Raw genomic sequence first — 22,852 nt, 5'->3', positions numbered from 1 at the left:
AAGAAACCCAATACACGGACGGTCGATCTGCTATAACAGTAAGTCCATGAAGTCTCCGATTTTCAATCAGATTTGGCCGACGGATGATCACTGTGACCTCGCCGCTTCAACTTTCGCTGCGTTTCCCATTGCTGCCATCCGGCTTCTGCGAGATCCTGACTTACCACTAAGTCTCGAAGTCTCAAGGATTGAGATATTCCCAGATCCAATACCCAATCGACATAACCCTTCGTCCGCAAAAAGCTCGTAGCCACATACCAGGATACCGCACACAGAACGCCAGCAGCGCATCCTGCTAGCACCTGTTTTGGAGTATGATAGTTCAAGTAGATGCGGCTGGTGGCCACCGCGCCAGCCCCGAGACACACTCCGGCAGCAAGCACCACCCTCATGAGAAAATAGGATGCCGTGTCAGGCTTTGGAACAGTTGGAACATGCCGGACGAGAAGGAACAGTGTCAGGTAGACAGCGAAATATGTAACGAATTGGGCATGAGACGACGGCATCCCGTAGCCTTTCCCGAGCATTTCTGATTAAGGTCAGTTTCTAGCCCAGGTCACCATGTGTATCTTCTGCTTCTATCACATACGCTTTGGTCTTTCTTCTTTGATAATCCGCTTGAGGGCAAAATTGAATGCCTCACAACCCGTTTGCCCAGCCAACATCAAAATCACCTCCACTTCTCTCGAAGCCAAAATAAGGGTCACGTAGGCCACACATAGTGCTTGGGGTACAAGGGCGAGCCAGGCAGAAAGGAAGGATAGCGGGTCCTCAGGGTTCTATGAACATGAAGTATGGGAGTCAGTGTCAAAGGTCTGCTCGAGGTCGCCGGTCGTGATTGAGGTCTTTCGGAACAGTGACTCACATAATGCACGTGGGTTAACGTCAGCGATGCCAGCGGTGTTTCTTCCATATTGTCTCGTCAGGTGTATAGGATAGATAAGTAGCTTGACTATCTACTTGGACGAATGGTGTAAGCGGCTGCACTGCACCCCTGGAATGCTGTTGATAACTGATAGGAATCCTGATCAATGATCGTCAACTGGTATACATCATGAGGAGGGTGTGCAATGCGGTACGTATCCAAAATCCTGGGATGTACAGCGCAATTTATGCTCGAGCATTGGCTTAAGTAGGAACCGTAGCTCAATGCTGGTCGACATTCTAGAAACATGGAGTAAATGGGTCTGATAAAGAGTGATACCCGTGGCCGTGCATGGACGCTGCTTTAACCACTTTACCACATGAACGAGATCCCGCTGAGGAACGCCAAAAGCAGCACCGGGAATGAGGGGGGAAAATAACATCAGATAATGGAGTAAGTCGAAGATAACAGCCACGAAATATCAGAAATCTAAAGGGAAAAAGAAGGTAGAAAGTAAACAAGTACCCCTTATCTGTGGGAATCATTCAATATGTCAGTCAATATCTTTTTTAGCAAAGTAAATAAATCATAGGAACCATACACCCGAACGGTAGTAGTGAGAGCAGCGCCTGGGCAGCAACAAAAACGACCGTTTTGCTGCCCATTGCAATCGCTTATTTTTATTGAGTCTTGTTCATGACTCACGCAGCCTCTGTTCTTTGCTCCTTTTTTCCTCTTGCTTCTTCGGAGCTCCTCTGCTGTCTCAGGTACAAGACCAGTCTCCGTCTCTCATCACTCGGTTTCTTATCTCTATAATCGAATCATGACGCACTTTCCCCCACGTTATCATCGCGAAATTTTGTTCTCTCACTCATCTTCTCCGACAAGTCCCTCGAGGAAACAGCAAACAGTTCAAGAACTCGCTTTGACATCATACCGATCTCTTTGCTTAATGGGCCTGTTGCCTTCATAGGCAATTGTGATCGACCAACGAGCTTACTGTACCTGAGGAGTAGGTATAATCCATCCACGGTCGTCTTCTCGACCGCCGCCACTCATTTTCATGCTACCTTGGGCCTCTTTTACTAATGCATAGACACGGATAGGTTTCCTCGAGTCTCCGACACCACCTTACGCTCCTCGACCCCTGTATATCTCTACATTGGTCCGTCAATATACACTACTTTTATTTTCTAGTCGATCATTGCCTCGCAGAATGTTATAACGGCACGAGAGTTCCGGTTTTATACTATGGTTGGGTTTGGAATAACTTCGTCCAAACTCCGCCTCGCCACCCGATATAACCTCTTATCCCGATAATCTCATCAGCAAATCTGCATTCTTTTTCATCTCTGAGTCTTGTTCGCAATGACCGGGTCTGACCTTCTGTCGGAGGATGAGCGCTCAGTCGAGCTGTCCTCCATCGCTGCCATCTACCCTGAAATTAAAATAGATCCTGCTTCTCCCTTCAGGGCCTCTTTGGATATACCCGTCAAACCTTCGACACCCTTACCTGTCTGCTTCGAGCAGCAATTAGACGCTGGATTCCCAGAGGTCTTAACTCCTCCTACTTCCCTCGATGCCAGCGATGTTGGACTCGGCTTTGCAGCCAAGGACGACGGAAGGGACGTTCATACCCTCTCGCACCTGCCGCCTCTCAGTCTTGAGATTGATCTCCCAGAAGGTTACCCTTCTGAAAAGGCGCCCATTTTCAGGCTCGAGACAAATCCACCATGGCTCCCGCACTCGATCATCTTGCGCCTCATGGAGGATGGCAAACGTTTGTGGGAAGAATGTGGGAGGGATCTCGTTGTGTATACGTATATTGATCACCTCCAGCAATTGGCAGAGACAGCTTTTAGCGTCAGCGACACCGCTGACCAGGAAGTGAAACTTCCCCGTGACATAAAAATCGCAATGCTGGATTTCAACAACAAGGCAGAGCGGGAAAAGTTCGAACAAGAGACCTTCGAATGCGGGGTTTGCCTCGAGCCCAAGAAGGGATCGGTTTGCCACCGCCTTCTGCTCTGTTCTCATGTTTTCTGCGTTTCATGCCTGCAAGACTTCTACAACAGTTGTATCACAGAGGGAGATGTTGACAGTGTCAAATGTCTGGCTCCCGATTGCGGCAAGGAGAATAACGGTATACCAGAGGCAGGGAACCAGTTGAAAAAGCGCAAGAAGCATGATCGAACTCTTAGTCCGAGCGAGCTGCTTCAGATACCATTAGTCCAGGAGACGGTCCAGCGCTATGTCTTTCTGAAGAGAAAGAAGAAGCTCGAGTCTGACAAGTCAACAGTTTACTGCCCTCGACAGTGGTGCCAGGGTGCAGCTAGGTCCAAGAAGCATCCGAAGCCCATCGATCCCATGACAGATGACGTTGGCTCGTCTGACGAGGAGGAAGGGTTTGCGTTTGATCCGAACGGAGATGAGGCCCAGCTGCCGCCAATGGCGGATCGTGTTGCCATCTGTGAAGATTGCAACTATGCCTTCTGCAGCGTCTGTAAGAAAGGTTGGCATGGGGAATTGGTGCGGTGCTTCCCTCGGCGGGAGGCGGAGCTGTCAGCCGAAGAGAAAGCGACAGAGGAGTACCTAAGGCTTTACACCTCACCTTGCCCCACATGCGATGCTCCCTGTCAGAAACGCATGGGCTGCAACCATATGATATGTTTCAAGTGCAGTACCCACTTCTGCTATCTCTGTTCGAGCTGGCTTTCTGAAGACAACCCTTACCGCCACTTCAACGATACCAACAGCCGGTGTTATAATCGATTGTGGGATTTGGAGGGAGGAGATGGCATTGATCCCGAAGGTCCTGAGGCTCTACACCGAATACCTAATGATCTGGTAGATTTTGACGAACCGAGTGATGACGAAGGTGCTCATGTCCTGGAGTTCCGTGAAGATGAGATCGCACGCCGAAGGCGACCTCCACCTCCTGCTCCGGTGCCACCACAAGTCAACCAAGCTGCAGGTGGTCATGGTCACCGAAATCGTGGCAATGATGCGAATGTTCTGGACGCAGCGGGCAGGGCAGCAGCTGCAGAGAGGCAAGCCCAGGCGCGAGCGATGGCTGAGGTGCGAGCGCGCCCTGTTGCGGACCGTCCTCGGCAACATGACGGGCAAGCTGCAGTTCAGCCGCCTCGCCCAGGACGAATCCATCGACCAGGCCTCCAGAGGTTTTTGGATCTGGTTCAAAATGATCGTGAGGATGAATGGGACAGTGACGAATTGGATGATGACTTTTGACTGCCTGATATGCTCGATACAACAATCAGGCATTCTTGACGACTACAACCTAATCATGAACTATCACGATGATGCCCAAGTGCATTTAAAAGACAACATCTTTTCGCATGCATTTGCCAAATAATGATGTGATGCATATATATATGATTAGCGACATTCTGTTCATAGCATTGCGTGTTTTGTGTCCCTTGGAAGAAAGCTGTACCTGTGCGAACATATTTTGTCAATTACACGATGTACAATGCAAGACACCTCCAATTTTCCGGAAAAAGAGATGCCAAAGAAAAAAGCAGAGATGCCTGAACACCATCCTCAATCCAACAAAACAACTATCCCGATACAATGCCGCACTATACCTGCTAAATCCCCGAAAGTAACAAATAGCACAAACCCATAACCATCTCATAACTGAACGCAGCCATTTACCGGCTGGTGCCTAGGTAGGCTAATTGTAGTGGTGGTTGTCTGTAGGTCAGAGGAATTATCTCGAGCGCCTGGGACATCGCGCATGGATGTGGCCATGAAGGTGTGGCATGACCAGGTCATTTATTTTGCGCACCCCGGCATATCCTCGCGGGTTTTTCTCATAACTCGGCGACAGCGACGATCGATGCTGGGAGGGAGGCTGTTACGGGCCTGGAACTATGACTGGCAGTACCGTTGGGTTAAATGTGCCTGGGCAGGACTTGGACCTAGGTGGTTTGTCCAAGTGAGTACTTGTGGAATGCTTGCGGCATAAAGATGTTGAGCGGCATATATGGAAATCCAGCAGAAGGTATGTACTGATTTAGCTTTGTACATTCGTGAATAAGTGGAGGGGTTTTGTGTGTATGTCAGATGCTTTTCTTGTACGGAATGGATTGGCTTATAAAATGACACGATGCAGAACGCCGTCCATTATGCAAATGTGCACATTGAATGCGTATCGGTGTCCTCAGACGATGAGCACTTCGTCTTGATCCGATCCATCCTCTTCGCCGGATGCTTTTGTCTTCCAGTCGTACCAGAACTCGTAGCTCATTACCGTATGATCATCGTACACCAACAGCAGACGATATCGACGAGAAGGATTCCAGCCTCGCCAATGCTCCTCTGGCTGATAGGCCCGGGTTGCTCTAGCGTGACACTCGGGCAGTGTGGATGGGTATTGTTGTTCACGCTCGGTTGGAGATTGTCTCAGCCCAGGCCCTGAAGGAAATGTCGGAGCGTATATCTTTCTCGAATCACCCTTAATATTGGAGGATGGAGTGAAGCTATTGCTCCTATCGTGTTTCACCTCTTTAAATTGGAACTTCCATTCTTTGCCGTCGCCCACGTCGCGAGGGATGTAGAGCACATCTGGAGGCATCTCAAATCCCTGAATGGGGCTGACGCTCATGCCTAACAGGGGGACTAGCGGACGCTCGCCGAACTTTTCCTGAGTCTCAAACGGAACTATCCAATCGACTCTGAACGACAGACCAGTTTCTTCTGATTGGGTGAGAGCTATCACGGCGGCACGGCCTTTCTGGGATGCCGCGATAACTATGCCGTGCTCGGGAATGCATTTGACCATATTAAATCGATCGCACGCCCGTATGGACACTATCGGTCTGGTAAAAATCTGTCGAAGCGGCGCTCCACATACAACACTGGGTTGTGGCGCTAGAGGGTGAGGAAGCAGACGGATGTCTGTCTGCGAAAAATGAAGGATTGGAAAATAAAACCGAAAGAGAGCTGGAGTCAGCAGCAATGTTTGTCAGCATGCCTGCTGTTACGTGAACTGCAAAGAACAACCTGAGCTACATACCATCGGAACCCGAGTATGGGGGTAGTCCAGTGTCCGAAATTGCATCACTGTCGGAGGAACGATCCTCGGCGTCGTCCATCTCCTCATCAGTGTCATCACTCTCTTCTCCCAGGTTATCCTCGTCGATATCTGAGTAATCTAGATTGTCGTCAAGATATTCTTCGGCACCCGGGATGTCGCCACCTAAGGCTTCTAACAGTGCAAACTGGAGAAACTCCGCGGTTGTCAAAGGCCCTTGTCCACGATGACGCCGAAGATTGACGTTTGCGTTGTCGAACCTGTTTGTGTTCTCATCGTCGCCAGATCCGACAGCATCCTGGTTCGAAGCTCTCTGGCTTGGGTCCCGATTCATATCCGACTCACTACCTTCTTCCTCAGCAGCCGAACCATCCGCAGCATGATAATCCAGGCTGTCGGCTGCCTCTGAGGGATGATTGGCTTCACCAGCAGGCTCCGAGTCCGAAGAGCTGCTGCGGTTCGCGGGGTGGCCTTTGGGCCTTGTCGAATATGCCTGTTTATGAGGGTCACTACAGATGCGACAGTCCGCTCCAAAGATGTCAGGCAAAATTGCTTGATCAGGCTCAGATCTGACTGCGGGAGGAAAGTAGTTGTAAAGATGTGAAGCATCTGGTATACGGTTGCTCAATCTTGTAATGTCGAGAACGACCTGGCCGCGCTTCTTGCGACGCAAAGGCTGGCCGCCGAAGGCCTCTTCTGTAGTCTTGACTGGCTGAAAGGTGCGTGGGTCAAGGGCGAGGACGGTCCAGCCTCTTTCGATGCTGTTTAAATTAGCATAAGCTGTCATTCAATAGTAAGAATATCTGTGTCTTACTCATTACGCAAAGTCTCGGGAAACGACCTGACGGTAGATTCGTTGAAGTGATAGACGTTGAACGGGCCCAGGCTTTCCCAGACTTTCCACACAAGAAGCTTGTTGTCAATGTCAGTACTGACCATCCATGTCCCGTTGGGATCAAGATCGCAGTTATAGAACCCGACAGACGGTATGTTTGAAAAGTGCCCTGTGTAGGTGAGCTTGATGTTTCTTGTCCGATGCTTGTCTGGCATGAGTCGTTGCAATTGCGCAAATTGCTCAATACCCCTAATGTCCAACCAGGTTTGATCGTAGTCCGTGAGATGGGGTTCATTCTCCAGCTCATCGCTACCGTCTTTAGATGTAGGATTTACCAGCGCAAATGCGAAGACAGTGATGAGACCTGTGTTTGCGCTTACAGCAATAAGCCGCGCAAATTTATGTATAGCCAAGCCCCAGGCGCTCGCCTGCACGTACTCAACGAAGAATGGGTCCACCTGGGAACCGTCAAGCGGGCGTGTGTTGTCCTTGTTTTCTGTGGCGCGCTTCAGCGCTGAGAAAATTGCCTCGACTCGGTAACCGCAGACATTACCCGAGTCAGTGACAAGCAGCAACACTTCCTCGCGACCGAGATCATCCACGAGAAGGTTGTTAATGGCATGAGGGACGCTTGGTGAAATATAGCCACTGCTATGGGGCTCCTTCATAACAGGAGTAATGATCATTTCAGGCTGGGGGCCAAGCATCTGAAACGAGCCAGCAGGCTCCCATACATAGATTTGATGGCTGTAGGCCACGAACAGCAAGTTACGACGCTGAGAAAGTGCGGTCTATAGATATATCAGCATAGAATTCCTACAGAACGTACAGGAAATGAATTCAACTGACCAAATTGTTCCGCCAAGTTGCGGTCTGGGGAGGTATAGAGTCCGATCTGCGACAGCGTCAGTATCATCCAGAGACTCTGGAAATAGAGCAGAGGTTGCACATACACAGGAAACTAAGGAAAGTAGTCAGCCAGTATCAATCCAGGAGCAACTGCGCTACACACCCTGTGTGATCCCTTTTCAACATTCAGCGGTCGGAGATGTAGGCCGTCTCTTGGGCGAAACCTCGGTCCCGAAGGATCTCCATCATGACCGCTGCGAGACGCCATATTTGTTATATTACAGTGGCTTTCACTGACAGTAGTGTCAGGAAAAGAGCTTCGCAATTCTACCGAGCTCCTTAAAGACGCGGAAACAGAATGGACGACTCAAGACGGTAAGAAGCGGAGGAGAGATGATAGTATTGTCAAGCCATTAATATGAGGGGTATATGTACCAGACTGAAACGACATCACCGAACCGCCCGGTTATATTGTATTAATACATCAAATTGATGGATTTGAGGCATATCTGGATTGTAGAAAGCGATATCGTCCAAAGTCGCCTTATGGAATGGACTGGGTTGCTAAACGATATACCTTCGTCCACTTGTGGTAATCAATGAGGTCAGACAATATTTCTTGATGCCTCAGGCGTATATGCGCACGTGCCATGTGCCCCCTTCAGTGAGCTGATCAAGAAGTCTCCATCTGTTGACAATAATCACAACCGAGCTTTCTGCGAACATACAGCCAGGATGGATCTTGTCGCAGGTGTTCGCAAAGAAGGCAGCCGGTAAGCGCTCCCTGAAGTTTTCATTACCCGTGTATTTACTCTATGGATATTGACTGTAACAGCGGCGGCCGCAACGAGTTTAAATGGTCTGATGTGAAGGACTCGGCACATCGCGAGAATTACCTCGGCCATTCTCTTATGGCCCCCGTCGGTCGCTGGCAACAAGGTCGTGATCTACAATGGTATGCCAAGGGCGAGACAACCGCGGAAGAGCAGGCTCGAAGGGATCGTGAGGAGCTACAACGGGTCAAACAAGCAGAGGATGAAGCCATGGCGCGAGCCTTGGGCCTACCCCTACCAGCGTCGAGTGGGAGTGCCAATGCAAACCTTACACCTCTAGGCGAAAGGGAGACGGAGACTGCGGTCCAGGATCCAGCTGATAGGAAGAGAGAACGGAGAAGTGAGCGGAGTCGGAGTCCAGGAAGGCATCGTATGCGGGATCGCGGGAGCAACAGAGAAAGAGAAAGAGACAGAGACAGAGACAGAGGCCACAGACACCACAGGCATCACGAAGAGCGCGAACGTCATCATCGAAGCCACCGTCACCGATCGAGATCCCGGTCTCGTGATCGCGAACGCCGGAGGAGGCGAACAAGTTCGCGGTCCACGAGCAGAGTAAGGGCCGGGGAAGACGGTCACCGCACACACAGAGAAGACCATCGTCGAAGACATCCAAAGGATCATGACTCCGATCATTATCGACGCCGGTGAGTTTTTTGACTGCATCATATCTATGATTTTTTGCACATGGAGTTCGGCGCTGGGAGGCAAATGTTAGTGTACAGGTGTTTCGATTCCCTCTAGTATCTTAAGAAATTCAAGGATCTTCTTTGATAATTCTACAACTCGTCATGGCCTCTCTGCTTGTTAGCAGGCAGGTCAGGCATTGACATGATCTTCACTACCATGCTGGTCCACCCTGTGAAGTGTTGCGTCCGCTGCCCCTTTCCGGTTTCAGGGTTGTACTGTTCCCAGGCAAATCCCGTCTCCTTCCATTGTCTGAAGACGTTTTCGACCAAGTTTTTCCGCAAGCTCGAGTATATCTCACGCGCCTGTTCTTGATGAGGTCCAGATGTTGTTGCAACGTCCTAGTTGGCCCAGTCAGTCTATCTGTACGAACCGATAGTTCAAGTGATGCTCTACTCACGTAAAGATTCTTGACCACCAAATAGTTGATGGGCATCCAGATCGGGCTTCTCCAGTAGTTCTCGGCAGTACCGTAGAACTCGTCTTTCTTGCTCAAGCTGCGGATACCGTAGTCGCTCCAAAGCTCTTCTGGATCCCTGATTAAATCCAGAACAGCCTTGAGTCGAGGACTATCAGGGCCCAGCATGCCTGTCAAGAACGGGAAGAGGGAGATATAGCCCTTGTGACAAACATGGACACTTTCCTCGAATTCATCGATGGTGGCATCGCAGTACGTCTGTGCCTCATCATCCCAATGAAGATCGTCGATGTTACGCTCAATCGCCGTTTCGTACCCTCTAAATTCTTCCACATCCTCGGTCTCGCCGACAAATTCAGCGATACGTCGCATGGCACGAGTCATCATTCCCATCCAGCTAATCAAATCGACATGCAGCTCGCCTGGATGCGGAGGCTGTGGGCGAGGATAATCATCCAGTCCCGAAGGGAGAATATGCTGCACGGACCTTCCTCGCCAGCGGTATGCTTCTCTCGTGGAAAACGCTTCGCGGTCGTATGACTTGATGTCTCCTTTTTGGGTAGTCCTGTACCAAAAGTAATGCCGCTTGAGCAGCGGATAGATCGATCGGATGAATGCCTCGCCCAGTTCCGGTTTCTGCAGATAGGTCATACGCAGACCGTCCAGCGCGCCCTGGTCGTCGAACTTTTGAGAAGAGCCGCCCTTGCTAGCCTCCAGCTTATCCAGAGAAGCCTCCAATACCATGAACAGAGTCGGCGGGTTGGCGTAATGAGGATACTGAACCGTAAATTCTGGTGGCACCTTGCTACGGGCCTCGGCACCAAGGATTTGCTCTCGAGCGATCCAGCCATCCTCATCCATCAGATTCAGCCAGCTCTTCACAATTTCGAGCCTTTCTCTGAGTTAGTAGGCCAGTTCATCAAACGGATATTGGAGAATAGGGGAATAGGCCAGGTAAATCGAGGAACATACGCAAGGTCAGTGTCCCAGTCAATCACAGGTATCAGGTGGAATCCCTCATCCCATAGAAATCCTCTGGGGAAAAAGGGGCGAGACGGAACACAAGTGAAGAGGTACTTGGGCCCTTCAAGAACGGGTTGAGCTCGCGCCCTCGCCTCGGCTGTCTCCTCCCAGAAACCTTCGTTTTCTTCTTCGTACTCTGGTGCTGCAGAGCGGTCAACAACATCATCTCCATGGAAAAAGCCAATGCCGCCAATAAGATTCGACAGCATTGCCTTGGAAAACTCAGAGTACTCCGCAGCTTTGAAGGGAGACTGCGGTGGAAGAACTTTGTCGAAGCGTTCAGAGAATGATTGGGATGCGCCGGAGATCTCTTCGGTGAGCTTGTCGGCTATATCCCTTTGATTAGTATTTCAGTTCGATCGGCCGGCGAGGCCAAGAGAAGTCGGAGCTTACACGTCATGGGGTCTGGAGAAGACCCAGAATTGAACAGGATATCGAACTAGAAATGTAAGCCATGTACCGACGAGCAAATGGTAAAACAATACCTCGAAAGCACCCTTGAACACCTTCTGAATGAGATGAATGTTCCCGTCGCCAGGCGCGTTCTTGATCGTAAAAACTTGCGCTGGTGGGGGAGGATTCTCCTGGCCAAATCTCTGTATAATCTCATTGACTTCGGACTTCATCTGCGCGAAAAGAATGGCTGTACATACGTCAGCGCCAATTTCACATGAGAGAGCAATTCCTCGGGATGCTGAGCCTACCCTTCACCTGCCAGAGGTTTTCAGGTGCAATGGTAGAGCTGGAAACCAGAGTGCGATCCAGCGGCTTGTCCTCATAGGATGGGTGTCCATGTTCGGGATGCTCATTGGTTCTAGGGCCAGCAGTCACATCGACGGAAAAGTCCCCAAGATCGGTTGTATATCCAGTCAATTTCACGTCCCCCTCATACCCAAGAGGACCCGATTCCGTCGCAACACCCAGGTTACCCAGCCCCTCCAAAGTAGCATAGAAGACGATTGATGTAGGCTGGTCGGAGGAACCATCTTCGCGCGGGACACCTCTCACTCTGGCAGCCCAGCTGCCGCCATGTTGTCCACCAGGAACCTTAATGAAGTCGATTGTCAAGTCCAAGGAGTTTCCGGTGTCATGGATTGTCTGCCTGCCGCCTTTCCTGATATCGTACTCGTCCCAGCCATAGCCAGCCATGCCTTCATTCTGCTCGCACGTATGTCTGAAGTCTTCGAATAGCGGTCAGTATTCAATGCGATGCAATCGCCCTCTAAATCCACTAATCGTGCTGCAAACATACTGGCTTGCGCGGTGGCATAATTGTCCACCTTCGCCCACATCAACCCGGCGGACAGACTATTTGCGATGCGAGGGCGGACACCAAAATAGAGATTGGACTTGTAGGGACCCCATAATAACGAGTCGTTATTGGCCTTCGCTGTCTCTGTGGTCAGGACAGATAAATCGTCTGCGGCGGAGGCTTGACCAGCGGAGACCACGACATTATAGAGGAAGGGCGCGAGAAGGAAATGTAAATTGGGGAAATGCATATCTATGAATGCATCGGAGAAAAAGTAGAAACCTCAAGATTCGGCATGAAATTATGACATGGAGACCTTGCAATTGGAATGGTTCTCAACACTAGGTACCTATGATCTGTCCTAAAGCGGAGAGCTTCTGGCTTCCGCTCCACGTGGCCCAAGCTCCTATACGGTATACCGAGTCCCAACTGTTCGTCTTCTACTCCGCATCGCCTTGAGCAACCGAAGATTGAGCCAGATGATGAGGCACAAATTATTTCCAGATATGGCTACACCAAAAGTGACATGATTCTAGTCTATATAGAGCTTTCAGAGAAAGTTCCTCGGATCTAGAGACCCGATCTTGGCGCTCTTTGCATCGCCATCAAAGACAAATTCGCTGATAAGCTTTCCGGTCCCGGGAGCATTTTGGATACCCCAGCAGGTGTGTCCGGCGGCTAGGTAGAGCCCTTTGGTGCCAGTGTGGCCGATCAAGGGCCCTCCCCGTACGGCAGTGACGTTGGGCAAGTAGCAAGCTTGCCGTGCGCAAACCTGTCCGTCCCGAAGCTGATCGGATATGCTTCCCACTTGGTCGATGATGTCCTGGCACCGTGTCTGGTCCACTTCAACATCTACTGTGGTCTTTGGAAGCGGGACAACCTGGTCACCCTCGCCACAAGCGTATACCGTCTCGTCGGGGCGAGCGTAGATCTCAGGGGACACGACTGTGGGGCGTGAGGGCTTCGATGGATCGAAGTTGGCGGGTATTTCAATGTTCGTAAATAGAGTATGAGCGCTCACCGGCTTGGTTGGTCGGATGACAACACTGTGAGCGCGCATTGCCGATATGGGAGCATCCGGCATGACGGTTCGTGTCCAGGGACCAGCGGCAATAATGACGTCCGTCGCCGAAATTGTGCGCGACTCTCCGGACTCCTTATCATTGTATGTAACTGACTCCACAGCATCACCTGCGTAGCCAATGCTTGTCACTGATCCCAACTTGATCTCTGCGCCTTTCTCCTCGGCAAGCTTTGCGATTGATGTGGTGAACAGGTAAGGGTGAACTTGGGCGGTTTCGCCAGGGTCGCTCATGCTCTCATAGCCTCTGATCAGTTGGGGGTCAATCCAATCGAGATCATGCGGAAATTTGGCTTTCCTTAGTTTCGCAATAGCAGCTTCACTCCGCTTTTGAAGGGATAATGAGCTTCCCGTGTCCTTCTCGCCGGCTTCCTTCTTTTCATTAAGTGGACGGCCTCTCACAACAATCTGTCCACAGCCAACTTCTCTATAACCCCATCTCTCTTGACCGTTGTGTTCCTTGGCCAGATCCGCATGCAGCTTGTAGCTCAGAGGAACAATACTGCTTGGATATGCCCATAGCGCCAGAAGTCCCCCAGCTTTGCCTGATGCTCCTCCCGCAATTTCTGTCGCCTCGATCAGAGTTACTTTATGGCGCGATGGATCGTATGATGGGTGTCTTGTCAGATAATATGCCGAACAGCATCCAATGATACCACCGCCTTTGGGACCATCTTATCAGCTTTGCGCGCCTCAAAATGAGTGCGGGGTAGTTCAGATTGGAAGTAGACCATACATACCGACGATAACAATTTCACGACGCTCCCTCGAAGCCGACATCTTACGTTGCAGGAACAATCCGCGTTGCAAAAACCTTGTGGAAACCACACTTACGGAAGTTGTTGGTGTGCGTTATTAGATGCTCTAAAGATGGGAGGGGTGGGGAATATAAAAAGCGGCCATCAAACTGTTTCTCTGCAGAAACAGGGCAACTTTCCATCTCCAGATTCAGTCCAAAGTGCTGCAGCTTTTTGCTCACTGAGTGAGATGCATCATGGTCAGAGCCGGAAAGTCCCTGTTCATTCCATAAATACGTCATAGTTGGATTGATTACTCATCCTGAGCACTACTCAATATACACCAACTCAGGCATTCTAGACCTAGGACTAGACACATAGGCCGATGCGTGTCCCAATGGAAGCAATGCAGCTACTTGTTAAAGCCTGGGCATTCTAAATACAACCGTTTTCTAAATCTAAACGTAGGGTGATTCACCGCGCAGTGATTCCTGACCACTGCCGGTGCTATATCATCGAGTGTTGAGCAAATGCGTTAGCCACCGTTCTCGAGCACTGGTCGAACGAGGTCACTGGTAGTACATTGCGGGTTCCAAGCCCCATTGAAGGGTACCAAAGCAGCCCAAGAAAAGAGTGGCTTTGTCTGATTGGACAAGCTGGAAATGGAGTAGCGAAAGGTGCCTGCGATCCCTCCAAGCGGCTGATCCTAGTCCGTTGAGCAGCATGGTGAACCCCTGTATTAGCTTTTCCTTGCAGCCCACATATTGTCAGGTCCAGAGCATCTCATCATGGGATAGGGAGTGGTGTCGTACAAAATCTATGAATCTAATCTATGACTCGAGTGACTTGCCTTGTCGCAGCAGCTGGCATACAAAAGAACTCTAACTTGAAAGCCGACAGGAGGAAGAATTATTAGTTTGCTCTCATCGCCAGCAAGCTATTGGTATTGTACTGAGGGTTTGGTAAGCATGACTTAGCTGCTAGCTCTAATCTGGTTTGAATCAATATGAACACTCCAAATATCCCGCCCAGACATAAGACACACAAAAGAGCATGCCATAACAGAACCTACTCCGGAAAATGCGCACAATGGATGACAAATAGAACTGAAGAATCTGCCCAGATGAAGAAGATGAGGAGAAGAAGAAGTCGATGGACGTAGAAAGTTCTTAGCGATCGTTGCATCACAAAGTTGCAGTGTCGCTTTGCATTAAGGACTGAGAGGCCTGTTGAATCCGCCTACACGGTTCATGTACTGTCTGTACACAGTCTTCTTCTCTTTCCGCACACCGTAGATGTTGTTTCCAGGCACTTTGGTATTCTTTGTGCTCCTGAACCTTGTAAAACCCATGTTCTTGCGCATCAGCGCCTCCATTTCATCTTCTTCGATCGGTACTGCGGCGTCCAACTCCATCTCGTCCTTGTCTCGTCGTGACGGTGAATGTGGGACGCCATTGCCATACGGACGGTTATCTTTGCGATCGTCCCTGCGATCTCCCTTGGGCCCTCGAGGTGGTGGCGTTCTAGTCCTGTCCCTATTCCCATTCCGAATGGGTGAGCGGGAGCGGTCGCGGTTTCTGTCTCGATATCCTTGAAGAGCATTAGGTATGAGTAACACAATGCATTAGCAGGATACAGCATACCTCGTCTATCGTAATGTCTTTCTCTGGTCGCGCTTATATCTCTGTCCCTTGCTCCCCGACCATCTCTATCCCGATCTGTCCTATCGCGATCGCGGTCACGGTCACGGTCACGGTCACGTCGATCTCGAGATCTGCTCCTTTCTCTGCGCCTTTCAACCCGATCTCTTGAGCGTGAACGATATCTTCTGTCATCGCGGAGCCCCTCACGCCGCCGATCGTCCTTCTGATGTGCGTCACGCCGAGGGCTTCTGCCGGTATTTGAGTCCGGCTCAGGAGAACGCGTTTTTCGTTCGTCTAAGTCCCACATTGTCGAGCTATCGACTCGTCTTGCTCTTTTCGTGGGGGGCTCTGCCATTTTTCGATTCTGCGCTGTTGCGGAGATCGTGATCGTAATGGTCGATAAGGGAGACGTGCTTCTTTCGACGCTCGAGAATAAGGCGATATTCGGCGACTGGGGAGGGTATTATTATAGAAACGACTGGAGACTCATTGCTTGTCTAAAAAAGGGGTATCAATTCATCGAAAAATGGGTTTTGCCGTGTTCTTTTGCTGAAACCACCTTTGGTGCAGTTGAAACGGAGAACGTGAAGTTAATACGGTTGCCGATTTCTACCTGATGCGCCACTAAGCCAATTCAAGCCGTCGACTTTCAACAATCTTTTACAACCTTCAATCACATCCATTTTCTCGTCGCCTTTCAATACCAACCTTAAAAAAGATGAGGACAGACTGAGGGGTCAGTATCTTCCAGAACGGAACAGCCAGCTTTCATCTCTGCTGATGATTTCTTCGGATTTCACGAACAGTAGCTCCTTTTTGCAGTTCTATTTTCAACATATTAACTCATCTCCCAAAAATAGCATATTCATGGGATTGTCAAACTGATTACCATTATTATTTTATATGTCATCAATTACAAACCAGACACAGCAGAAAAACAACGATATAACTGGATACGGTGGGCTTCAATCGTTTGGTGGATGTCTCAGACCAGTGCTGAATCCGAAATTCCAGCGCTAAGGCACACTTTCATCGGATAAGAATAGCCCCATAGCCTGGTTTGTTTAGGAGCGAGACTATAGCCTCCATTGATTTAATAATGCTGGTCGCGGAAGCTCAGAGAGACATCGAAGGCCCACGTACATCTTCTAATACCTAAGGTGTTCCATACCCGTGCAATATACCAAATATCGCTTGAGTGATAGGGAGCGAAAGCCTAGGAGCACATCAGGCCGTATAGAGAGACTGATGTATGAGAATGCCGTACCTGTAATGAGGTAGCCTCCCCGGAATCTCAACGAAGTATTCAAAAACTAGCTTCCAGGATTTCTTAGTTCTTAATAAGCAAACCACGAGGTTCAGCATGGCTTATTGGCTCGTTGAAGACTAGAAAACCCTCATTCTTCTACACTCTATCTGACCACAAGGATACCTTGCGCCTTTGACTCAACCGAGAGATGAAGGACTAACTCACTTGGGTGCCTCAGGCAGTCAGGCGCCCAGTAATCTGCGAAATTGATGCAGCCTGACGGCCCGTCCCGCTGAGCCTCAGTCTAACTGCGAAAAGTAGTTAGTCGCAAAGAATTGCCCAAGAATATTCTGGTGTCGATGATTCAATAATTTCTCCGATCCCTCGAAACAAACCCCGCACCGCGAAACTTTTCATCGTCGACAAAGGCACGCACGACGTTTGTAGCCTACAAAATGGCTCCTTCAAATTTATCTCATCGGCAGACACATAATCTACTTCTAATCTCGAAACTTCTGAGCCTCAGAGACACAGCTTCCCCACTCACATTGTTGTTGGACTCTCTAGAACAACCAGCAACGCCATTGATTCACGAGTATATTCGACGTGCAAGGGTGAGTAATTTATCCAATGAGTAGGAAGCTACATTTTGATCACTTATTCTGGCTATGATCATTGCTATTAATAGCATAATCTAGCTATTTTCAAGCTAATTCATTGTGCTAACGGCCCCTGGGGAAGCTTTCAAAAGTTCACGTAACGCTCATAGCTTTCGAGACATTGAGGTCTTTCGAAGGTGTCGATGCATTCATCTCAGCTCGGAAGAAGCATCCCTCGGAAATTTTCAGGGAAGTAGGCGCTGCTTACCAGCCTGTTTCTAACGTTCCCTCGCGCCGTAAGTGAAACATCCGAACCGGTTCCTTCACGATTATGCTCACGTCTTCACCTCCTGGTTATAGGTCGATTAATTCTCATTGACTCTATCAATCCACTCTTGCACTCTAAAAAGACCGATGCGCAGTTTCATTTGCCAACTTTTCTCGGCTCATTCATCGCACCTCCCGGGTCATCTCCTGCCAAAGTTGAGACCTCGCTTATCGTGACCTTCCACCAGGACGTCCCGAACCCCTCATGTGCAACACCCTACTCTCCATCTTCGTTTTCTGTGCTTAGCTATCTCGCAACGACCGTCATCAAGCTGCACTCTTTCTCACACATACTTGCCCAGAAAGCTGCCCGTGATCGCAGTCTGGCAGCGCCTGTCTTTGGACTCGAAGAAGAGCTGGATGGAGTTCTGCTCGGCCGGCTGGACAAACCAACAGGAAAGGATTCTGTGGAAGGTGTCGTGTTAGAAATGGAGCATCGGCGTAAGAGTGGACGCGGCGTTCTGGAGTGGTATGTACTACCACCAGCAGCGCGCTATCCGTCCAATTACGCGAAGGAAATTGTGATTCTACTGGACGATCACCCGCTGTATCGTCCACCGGTGGAGCCAGGCGTTGGAATGGGGAGCAACGAACCAGAGTCGACTTTTGAGTTACGTCTCACCGAACGGCAAAGAAGGGAGAGAGAAGGAGTCGTGTTGCCTTACTTTGATGCGCAGCAAGGCGACGGCCCTGGAGAAGGCGGACGCATTCTATATGATATGGGCGAAGAGGATGATTTTGACGAAGAAGAGGACGAATTCTAACCTTTGATCCGGCTGGTCACAGCGCCTTCGCAAACCGTCTACATGACTTCGTCTCATTCTTCATATGCAGACTCTCTTCTGGTTGCCGTCAGCAGCGAGTTACTTGCTTCTCTGTGTCTTGCAATAGCAAGTATGAGGCTCTGGCTTGGAGATTATGCGTCTATCAAACTGAGGAGGCCAAGTATGAGTGGCAGGATGTCCTGCATCCATGAGGAAACATTAAGATACATTGAAGCGAGGGGGGTTAAACACCCCTAAGCGCTCGGAAGAGGAAAGGGATCAGAAGAACCGAAGCCAGATTAGAAAGAGTACGAGGAAGCCAACACCCGCAAATGGGCCATACTATGATAAGTCAGAGGGGCATTTCTGGGAATCTTCCTGGGATTGTCGAGACAACTTACCTGCTTGATCAACAGCTCCCAGTTGATGCGAACTGCGGCTTTCTTATACCTCTTACTGTCCTCCCGCAGACGCCCCGATAGCTCGCCCATGCGTTCCAAACTATCCCCTCTATACAAAAGGTCCTCGATATTCTTGGTCATTACCTTGGTCACATCACGAAGCTCGTCATTTAACCGGTCGAGGTTTTGCGATGCACGGCTGTCCTGGTAAATCTTCTTGGTGCGTTGAATGAAAGTGTCGAACTCCACAAAAGCATATGGTCGCAGATTCGGAGAATGATACTGTGACGGGGAGTATGTGGTGGTGAATTCCGTTGCTAGATCCTCGAGATAGGTGAAGGCAAGCTTCCGGGGGTACGAACGATCGCAAATACACAAAAAGCAGATGTCGTCTTTGATGAGATAGCTAAATTCGGAATAAGTAGGTTTCTAAGGATTCTGCATATGAAGACCGTGCGTACTGTAAATTATACTGGCTGGATTCAATACTGGCTTGTGGTGCAGAATTGCGGTTCAACCGGCGAAATATCATTTTGGCCTGAGACTTAATCTCGGAAAGCTCCGCTTCTGCCTGGATAAAGGTCTTTGGTTAGCTTCTCTCTTGTGAAGATTCAGTGAATGAGTCGTCCACCTACCTGTTCATCATCCACCGACGCTGCTAGCATCAGGCCTTCCCTCTTAAACGTCAGTGACTGCCCACATTTCAACACTACATCGTGCTGTATCTTACCATCCAGCCTCGCAATCTGAGTCGACTTGACCATTATGAGAGTAACTGCGACCTTATCTACCGTCTAAAGTGTGCGCAAATCTCCAGAAGACAGCTGTCAGGACAGAGATTCCGGGTGTTGTCCTCAACAATGGGCCGCAAGCGCAAGGCGGTCGGGGACGGCAGTACGGGGAAACAACCAAAGACGTAAGTGATGCCGTCTAGAACACTCAGCAGACTGCGAAAGCTGTGATATATGCTTCCCTCGCGTTCCATGTCTGTTGCGTGTTTCTTAAGTGCAGATCTCTAACAATGATGATTCAGAACCCGCTCGACTCGCTCTGCTGATGTAGCAGGCTTTGATGACGCTGGCGCGTCCGGCTCCGCAATGTCTACAAACACCAAACCGAAGCGAAATCCCCGAAGAACGGCAAAGGATCGGTGGGAGGAGGAAAAATTGATGACCAGTACCACTTCGCAGCTGATTGATATAGACCTTGTGGTATGTCGTGCTTGAGAGGATTTTGTGCGCTGTCAGAGAACGTGACCGGAAAGCTGATGGAGGTTGTTCTGATTTAGAAACTGCTCGCGCGGCGCGAGGCATGGGACTGCCTTGAAGAAAACGAGAAAGAGGAGATACTGAGTCTTCTTCCTGAGAGTTTACACCCGAACCGCGAGTCCACGTCCGATGATCCGGAAGCGAAGATACCCCCTTTACCCGAATCTTTCCTGCGCTATTCGAACTTCTGGCGAGATAGTATTCGTCTGTTTCAGCTAGACCTCCAACATGGCCGGTATGACCCTGAATGGCAACGCCAAGCTCATGAGGCTGTGCGCGAAAGGGAAAAGGGGAAATTTGACCGATTTAAAGAGGAGGAATTTGAAGAATTCTGGGGCCAAAAGCAGAAAATGGACAAAACACTTGCCGCTGGACAGAGTTCCCAAGTGAAGTTGACTACGCTCATTGAGCATGGTCTCGTGCGTGAAGGCGATGTCTGGAAGTATTCGCGAACCTTTGCTGGCAAAGGGCGAAATAAGGTCTTAGTCGAAAAGGAGGCAAAAGTAAGTGCAGGGCCCCTTGCCCTCTTTTCTCGTTCGCCAAATACCCTTTATGAGCTAACCAATACTCATGGCTAGATTCTGAAGATTAACGGAAAGCGATTGACTTTTGCGATCCCTTCAGGCGAACGAGTCTTCCTGTCTGCCGTTCAAGCTCCAGTCCGTCAGCATTCTACGGCAAGTTCTCAGGCCAAGGACGACGAGATTTCCAAATCTGAGATCCCCACGAACGGAGCTGCAAAGGAAAATGAAGAAACACAGGGCGACACCGATAACATGAGAAAGTCCACATCCTCCAGAAAGCGGAAATCTGAGGTCGAGCACGGTAGTCGCAAAAAGCGTCAACAGGAATCTACATCTTCTGAGGATAACTCGCAGAATTGTGAGCCAGATGACGATGTTGTCCTTGTAGCCAATCCCAAAACCTTGGCGGTGGAGGTCACCGATTCTCGAGCAGAGGCAGATTCATTCATACCTACAGGGACACTTGACGCTGTCTCACCTAACAACACAGAAGCAGAAAGCGTTGCCGCAGCATCTACAGCAGTCTTTCAAGATAAAGTCGCTTCTGGTCTAGCGAAGGACGAGGAGTCATCCTCAACCAATTTGACCGGCGATTCGGATCAGACCTCGGAAATCATTTTAGAGAACATCGGGGGACCCAGCGCCCTCGCTCTGAAAATCTTGGAAGTGGATGGGCGTATCAAGGACGTTCCCAACGGGAATGCTTGGAAGGAGTTTCGATCTTACCGAAACAACCAGGACATGGGAAGTTTATGGGAAGTCAGACAGGCTTGGTACCTTAGAGGGAAGTAAAATCTTCTCTTCAATGTATCTGGGAGAAATTTGTGCTGGCTACGAGTTGAAATGCGAGCATTGACGGTCACTTCCTCATAATCGTTTTCGGCCAGGTGCTGTCCTCAATCTTACGTGGAGTCCTTAAGAGCTACTTTTTACCGAACGGAATAGCAGTTGAAGTCTCACAAAAAGCGCTTTAGCAATATTTGAGAGGACCCGCGATTCAAACGTCAAACTTTTTCATTGTGGTTTGCTCCCATGACCATGTTATCTTCCTTGGACGGACCGGGGCCACCGTCGGCAGCGTAATCGACGGCGAAGCTTGCTTGGATGAAATCCTCCATTTCTTCGCTGACGGTTTTGAGCTTTTCTTTGACGCTTGCAACACCTTCTTGTCCCACTATGTGACGTGAAGGTGGGTTCTCATGGCCACCGATGGCTGTGATAGCGTACACAGTCTCTTCAACCAGGACTTCCATATGTGCGGAACTTAGCGGTGGATGCATGGAGAAAACTTTGGGTGCGGAAAAGGGCCCTTCTTCGGCAGAGCTGACTTGATTTGGGTTTTGGGATCCGTTCTCCGTGTGCCGAGTCTGTTGGTGGGGCAGACGAGGAATCAGTCTGTTCAATATGCCACGGAACAAAGGGGCATGATTGACGGCAGGAGAGTACGCTGGAACTATGGGAGGCACACTGGTGATCAAATTTGTCAAGATACCAATTTCAATGCTGCATTGGAAGATTGTGAGCTTCACGTTGAATGGAGCGATTTCGTATGCAAGGCTCTAAATAATGCGACTTCTTAGCTAGAATGTAAGAAATGTGCATTCTGCCAAAAACTTACATCGCAAAATCCCTCCAGGGCCCAGCCAGCGGCGGAGTACATTCCAAGGCCGGGTGTACCGATGTGGGCAGCTACTCCAAATTAGAGTCGCATCGGAGCAATAGGGGCCAAGGAATATCATACTAATGCTAGAAAGAATCATGATATGACCGGATTTCTGCTTCCTCATATGAGGTAGCGCTGCTTTGATGATGTTCAGAGGGCCGAAGTAATTGGTTTCAAACTGGTCCTTGACCAAGTTCAAGGTTTGCTGAGAAGCTGCAAGCTCCTCTACCGTGCCGACAAGGGCTTCTGGCGTGTCAGTACATAAAACAGAACTCGGAAAACAGTAGAATGGATTCCTTACTCTGGCTAGTACAGCAGAGTAGGATGTCTACCTTGCCGAATGCTGCGACTGCCTCGGCGACCAAGGCTTGACATTGCCCTATCATTCTTCATGTCGAACGTGAGCTCTGAGCAGCAAATTCAGGGTCAAAAACGTACGCACCTGATATCCAAAGGGACTGTCTTGAAGCGTTGCACCCATCCTTCGTCGCGGTGACTCTCAACTTCAGCCAGGAAGTCCCCGAACTCCTTGCGACGGCATTCGTCCCGGTCCAAGTATGTATGTGCCAGTCCAACTAGCGCATAGTCTCCGTGCTTAAGAATCTGGCGGGTGACCGATATCCCAATGGGCGAGTCTCCTGCAGTGAGAATCCATACTCGCGGTTCGCTATGGGCAGGAAACTGTGGTCGGGAGTAATCAGGGGAGGGTTGATTGTCCGTCATTAGGTCGCAGCCGATAGTTCAAGCGCCAGACAAGCCCATCGCGGACGGTCCCCTA

At 49.8% G+C, this 22,852-nt stretch overlaps 11 protein-coding genes across 11 annotated transcripts; 4 read left to right on the top strand and 7 right to left on the bottom strand.

Moving 5' to 3' along the window:
• Positions 1-62: 62 nt before the first annotated feature.
• Positions 63-913, bottom strand: Aspvir_002069 (phosphatase PAP2 family protein; the record flags this gene model as incomplete). Its single annotated transcript, XM_043273670.1, has 3 exons — positions 63-529; positions 590-779; positions 866-913. The coding sequence occupies 3 exons, from the start codon at positions 911-913 to the stop codon at positions 63-65; spliced, it is 705 nt and encodes a 234-aa protein (XP_043129605.1).
• A 1,320-nt stretch (positions 914-2,233) lies between these two features.
• On the top strand, positions 2,234-4,114 carry Aspvir_002068 (RBR-type E3 ubiquitin transferase; the record flags this gene model as incomplete). Its single annotated transcript, XM_043273669.1, has 1 exon — positions 2,234-4,114. The coding sequence occupies one exon, from the start codon at positions 2,234-2,236 to the stop codon at positions 4,112-4,114; it is 1,881 nt and encodes a 626-aa protein (XP_043129604.1).
• A 934-nt stretch (positions 4,115-5,048) lies between these two features.
• On the bottom strand, positions 5,049-7,873 carry Aspvir_002067 (uncharacterized protein; the record flags this gene model as incomplete). Its single annotated transcript, XM_043273668.1, has 4 exons — positions 5,049-5,830; positions 5,904-6,682; positions 6,736-7,547; positions 7,769-7,873. The coding sequence occupies 4 exons, from the start codon at positions 7,871-7,873 to the stop codon at positions 5,049-5,051; spliced, it is 2,478 nt and encodes an 825-aa protein (XP_043129603.1).
• A 467-nt stretch (positions 7,874-8,340) lies between these two features.
• Aspvir_002066 (MMtag domain-containing protein) lies at positions 8,341-8,997 on the top strand (the record flags this gene model as incomplete). Its single annotated transcript, XM_043273667.1, has 3 exons — positions 8,341-8,378; positions 8,441-8,607; positions 8,762-8,997. The coding sequence occupies 3 exons, from the start codon at positions 8,341-8,343 to the stop codon at positions 8,995-8,997; spliced, it is 441 nt and encodes a 146-aa protein (XP_043129602.1).
• Positions 8,998-9,217: 220 nt separating this feature from the next.
• Positions 9,218-12,068, bottom strand: cwh41 (mannosyl-oligosaccharide glucosidase; the record flags this gene model as incomplete). The annotated part of the gene is made up of 7 exons (XM_043273666.1): positions 9,218-9,466; positions 9,526-10,435; positions 10,516-10,894; positions 10,960-11,005; positions 11,052-11,209; positions 11,271-11,747; positions 11,819-12,068. 7 exons carry the CDS (start codon positions 12,066-12,068, stop codon positions 9,218-9,220), a joined length of 2,469 nt encoding a protein of 822 aa, XP_043129601.1.
• A 300-nt stretch (positions 12,069-12,368) lies between these two features.
• Positions 12,369-13,679, bottom strand: Aspvir_002064 (NAD(P)/FAD-dependent oxidoreductase; the record flags this gene model as incomplete). The annotated part of the gene is made up of 2 exons (XM_043273665.1): positions 12,369-13,561; positions 13,640-13,679. The coding sequence occupies 2 exons, from the start codon at positions 13,677-13,679 to the stop codon at positions 12,369-12,371; spliced, it is 1,233 nt and encodes a 410-aa protein (XP_043129600.1).
• A 1,167-nt stretch (positions 13,680-14,846) lies between these two features.
• Aspvir_002063 (SNUT3/LISCH7 family protein) lies at positions 14,847-15,634 on the bottom strand (the record flags this gene model as incomplete). Its single annotated transcript, XM_043273664.1, has 2 exons — positions 14,847-15,226; positions 15,280-15,634. The coding sequence occupies 2 exons, from the start codon at positions 15,632-15,634 to the stop codon at positions 14,847-14,849; spliced, it is 735 nt and encodes a 244-aa protein (XP_043129599.1).
• A 1,349-nt stretch (positions 15,635-16,983) lies between these two features.
• Positions 16,984-18,218, top strand: Aspvir_002062 (Elongator subunit IKI1; the record flags this gene model as incomplete). Its single annotated transcript, XM_043273663.1, has 3 exons — positions 16,984-17,142; positions 17,270-17,423; positions 17,488-18,218. 3 exons carry the CDS (start codon positions 16,984-16,986, stop codon positions 18,216-18,218), a joined length of 1,044 nt encoding a protein of 347 aa, XP_043129598.1.
• Positions 18,219-18,497: 279 nt separating this feature from the next.
• Aspvir_002061 (SNAP receptor SEC22) lies at positions 18,498-19,383 on the bottom strand (the record flags this gene model as incomplete). Its single annotated transcript, XM_043273662.1, has 5 exons — positions 18,498-18,560; positions 18,620-19,025; positions 19,081-19,190; positions 19,255-19,289; positions 19,350-19,383. 5 exons carry the CDS (start codon positions 19,381-19,383, stop codon positions 18,498-18,500), a joined length of 648 nt encoding a protein of 215 aa, XP_043129597.1.
• A 96-nt stretch (positions 19,384-19,479) lies between these two features.
• Positions 19,480-21,203, top strand: Aspvir_002060 (uncharacterized protein; the record flags this gene model as incomplete). The annotated part of the gene is made up of 4 exons (XM_043273661.1): positions 19,480-19,535; positions 19,653-19,830; positions 19,908-20,390; positions 20,466-21,203. 4 exons carry the CDS (start codon positions 19,480-19,482, stop codon positions 21,201-21,203), a joined length of 1,455 nt encoding a protein of 484 aa, XP_043129596.1.
• A 212-nt stretch (positions 21,204-21,415) lies between these two features.
• On the bottom strand, positions 21,416-22,797 carry Aspvir_002059 (short chain dehydrogenase/reductase family protein; the record flags this gene model as incomplete). Its single annotated transcript, XM_043273660.1, has 5 exons — positions 21,416-21,970; positions 22,030-22,100; positions 22,153-22,320; positions 22,376-22,461; positions 22,517-22,797. 5 exons carry the CDS (start codon positions 22,795-22,797, stop codon positions 21,416-21,418), a joined length of 1,161 nt encoding a protein of 386 aa, XP_043129595.1.
• Positions 22,798-22,852: the final 55 nt, after the last annotated feature.

Source organism: Aspergillus viridinutans, assembly GCF_018404265.1.
Source record: "Aspergillus viridinutans IFM 47045 DNA, scaffold_10, whole genome shotgun sequence".
NCBI lineage: Eukaryota > Fungi > Ascomycota > Eurotiomycetes > Eurotiales > Aspergillaceae > Aspergillus > Aspergillus viridinutans.
Note: the sequence above shows the minus strand (reverse complement) of the source record. Positions and strands in the feature narration are given on the sequence as shown.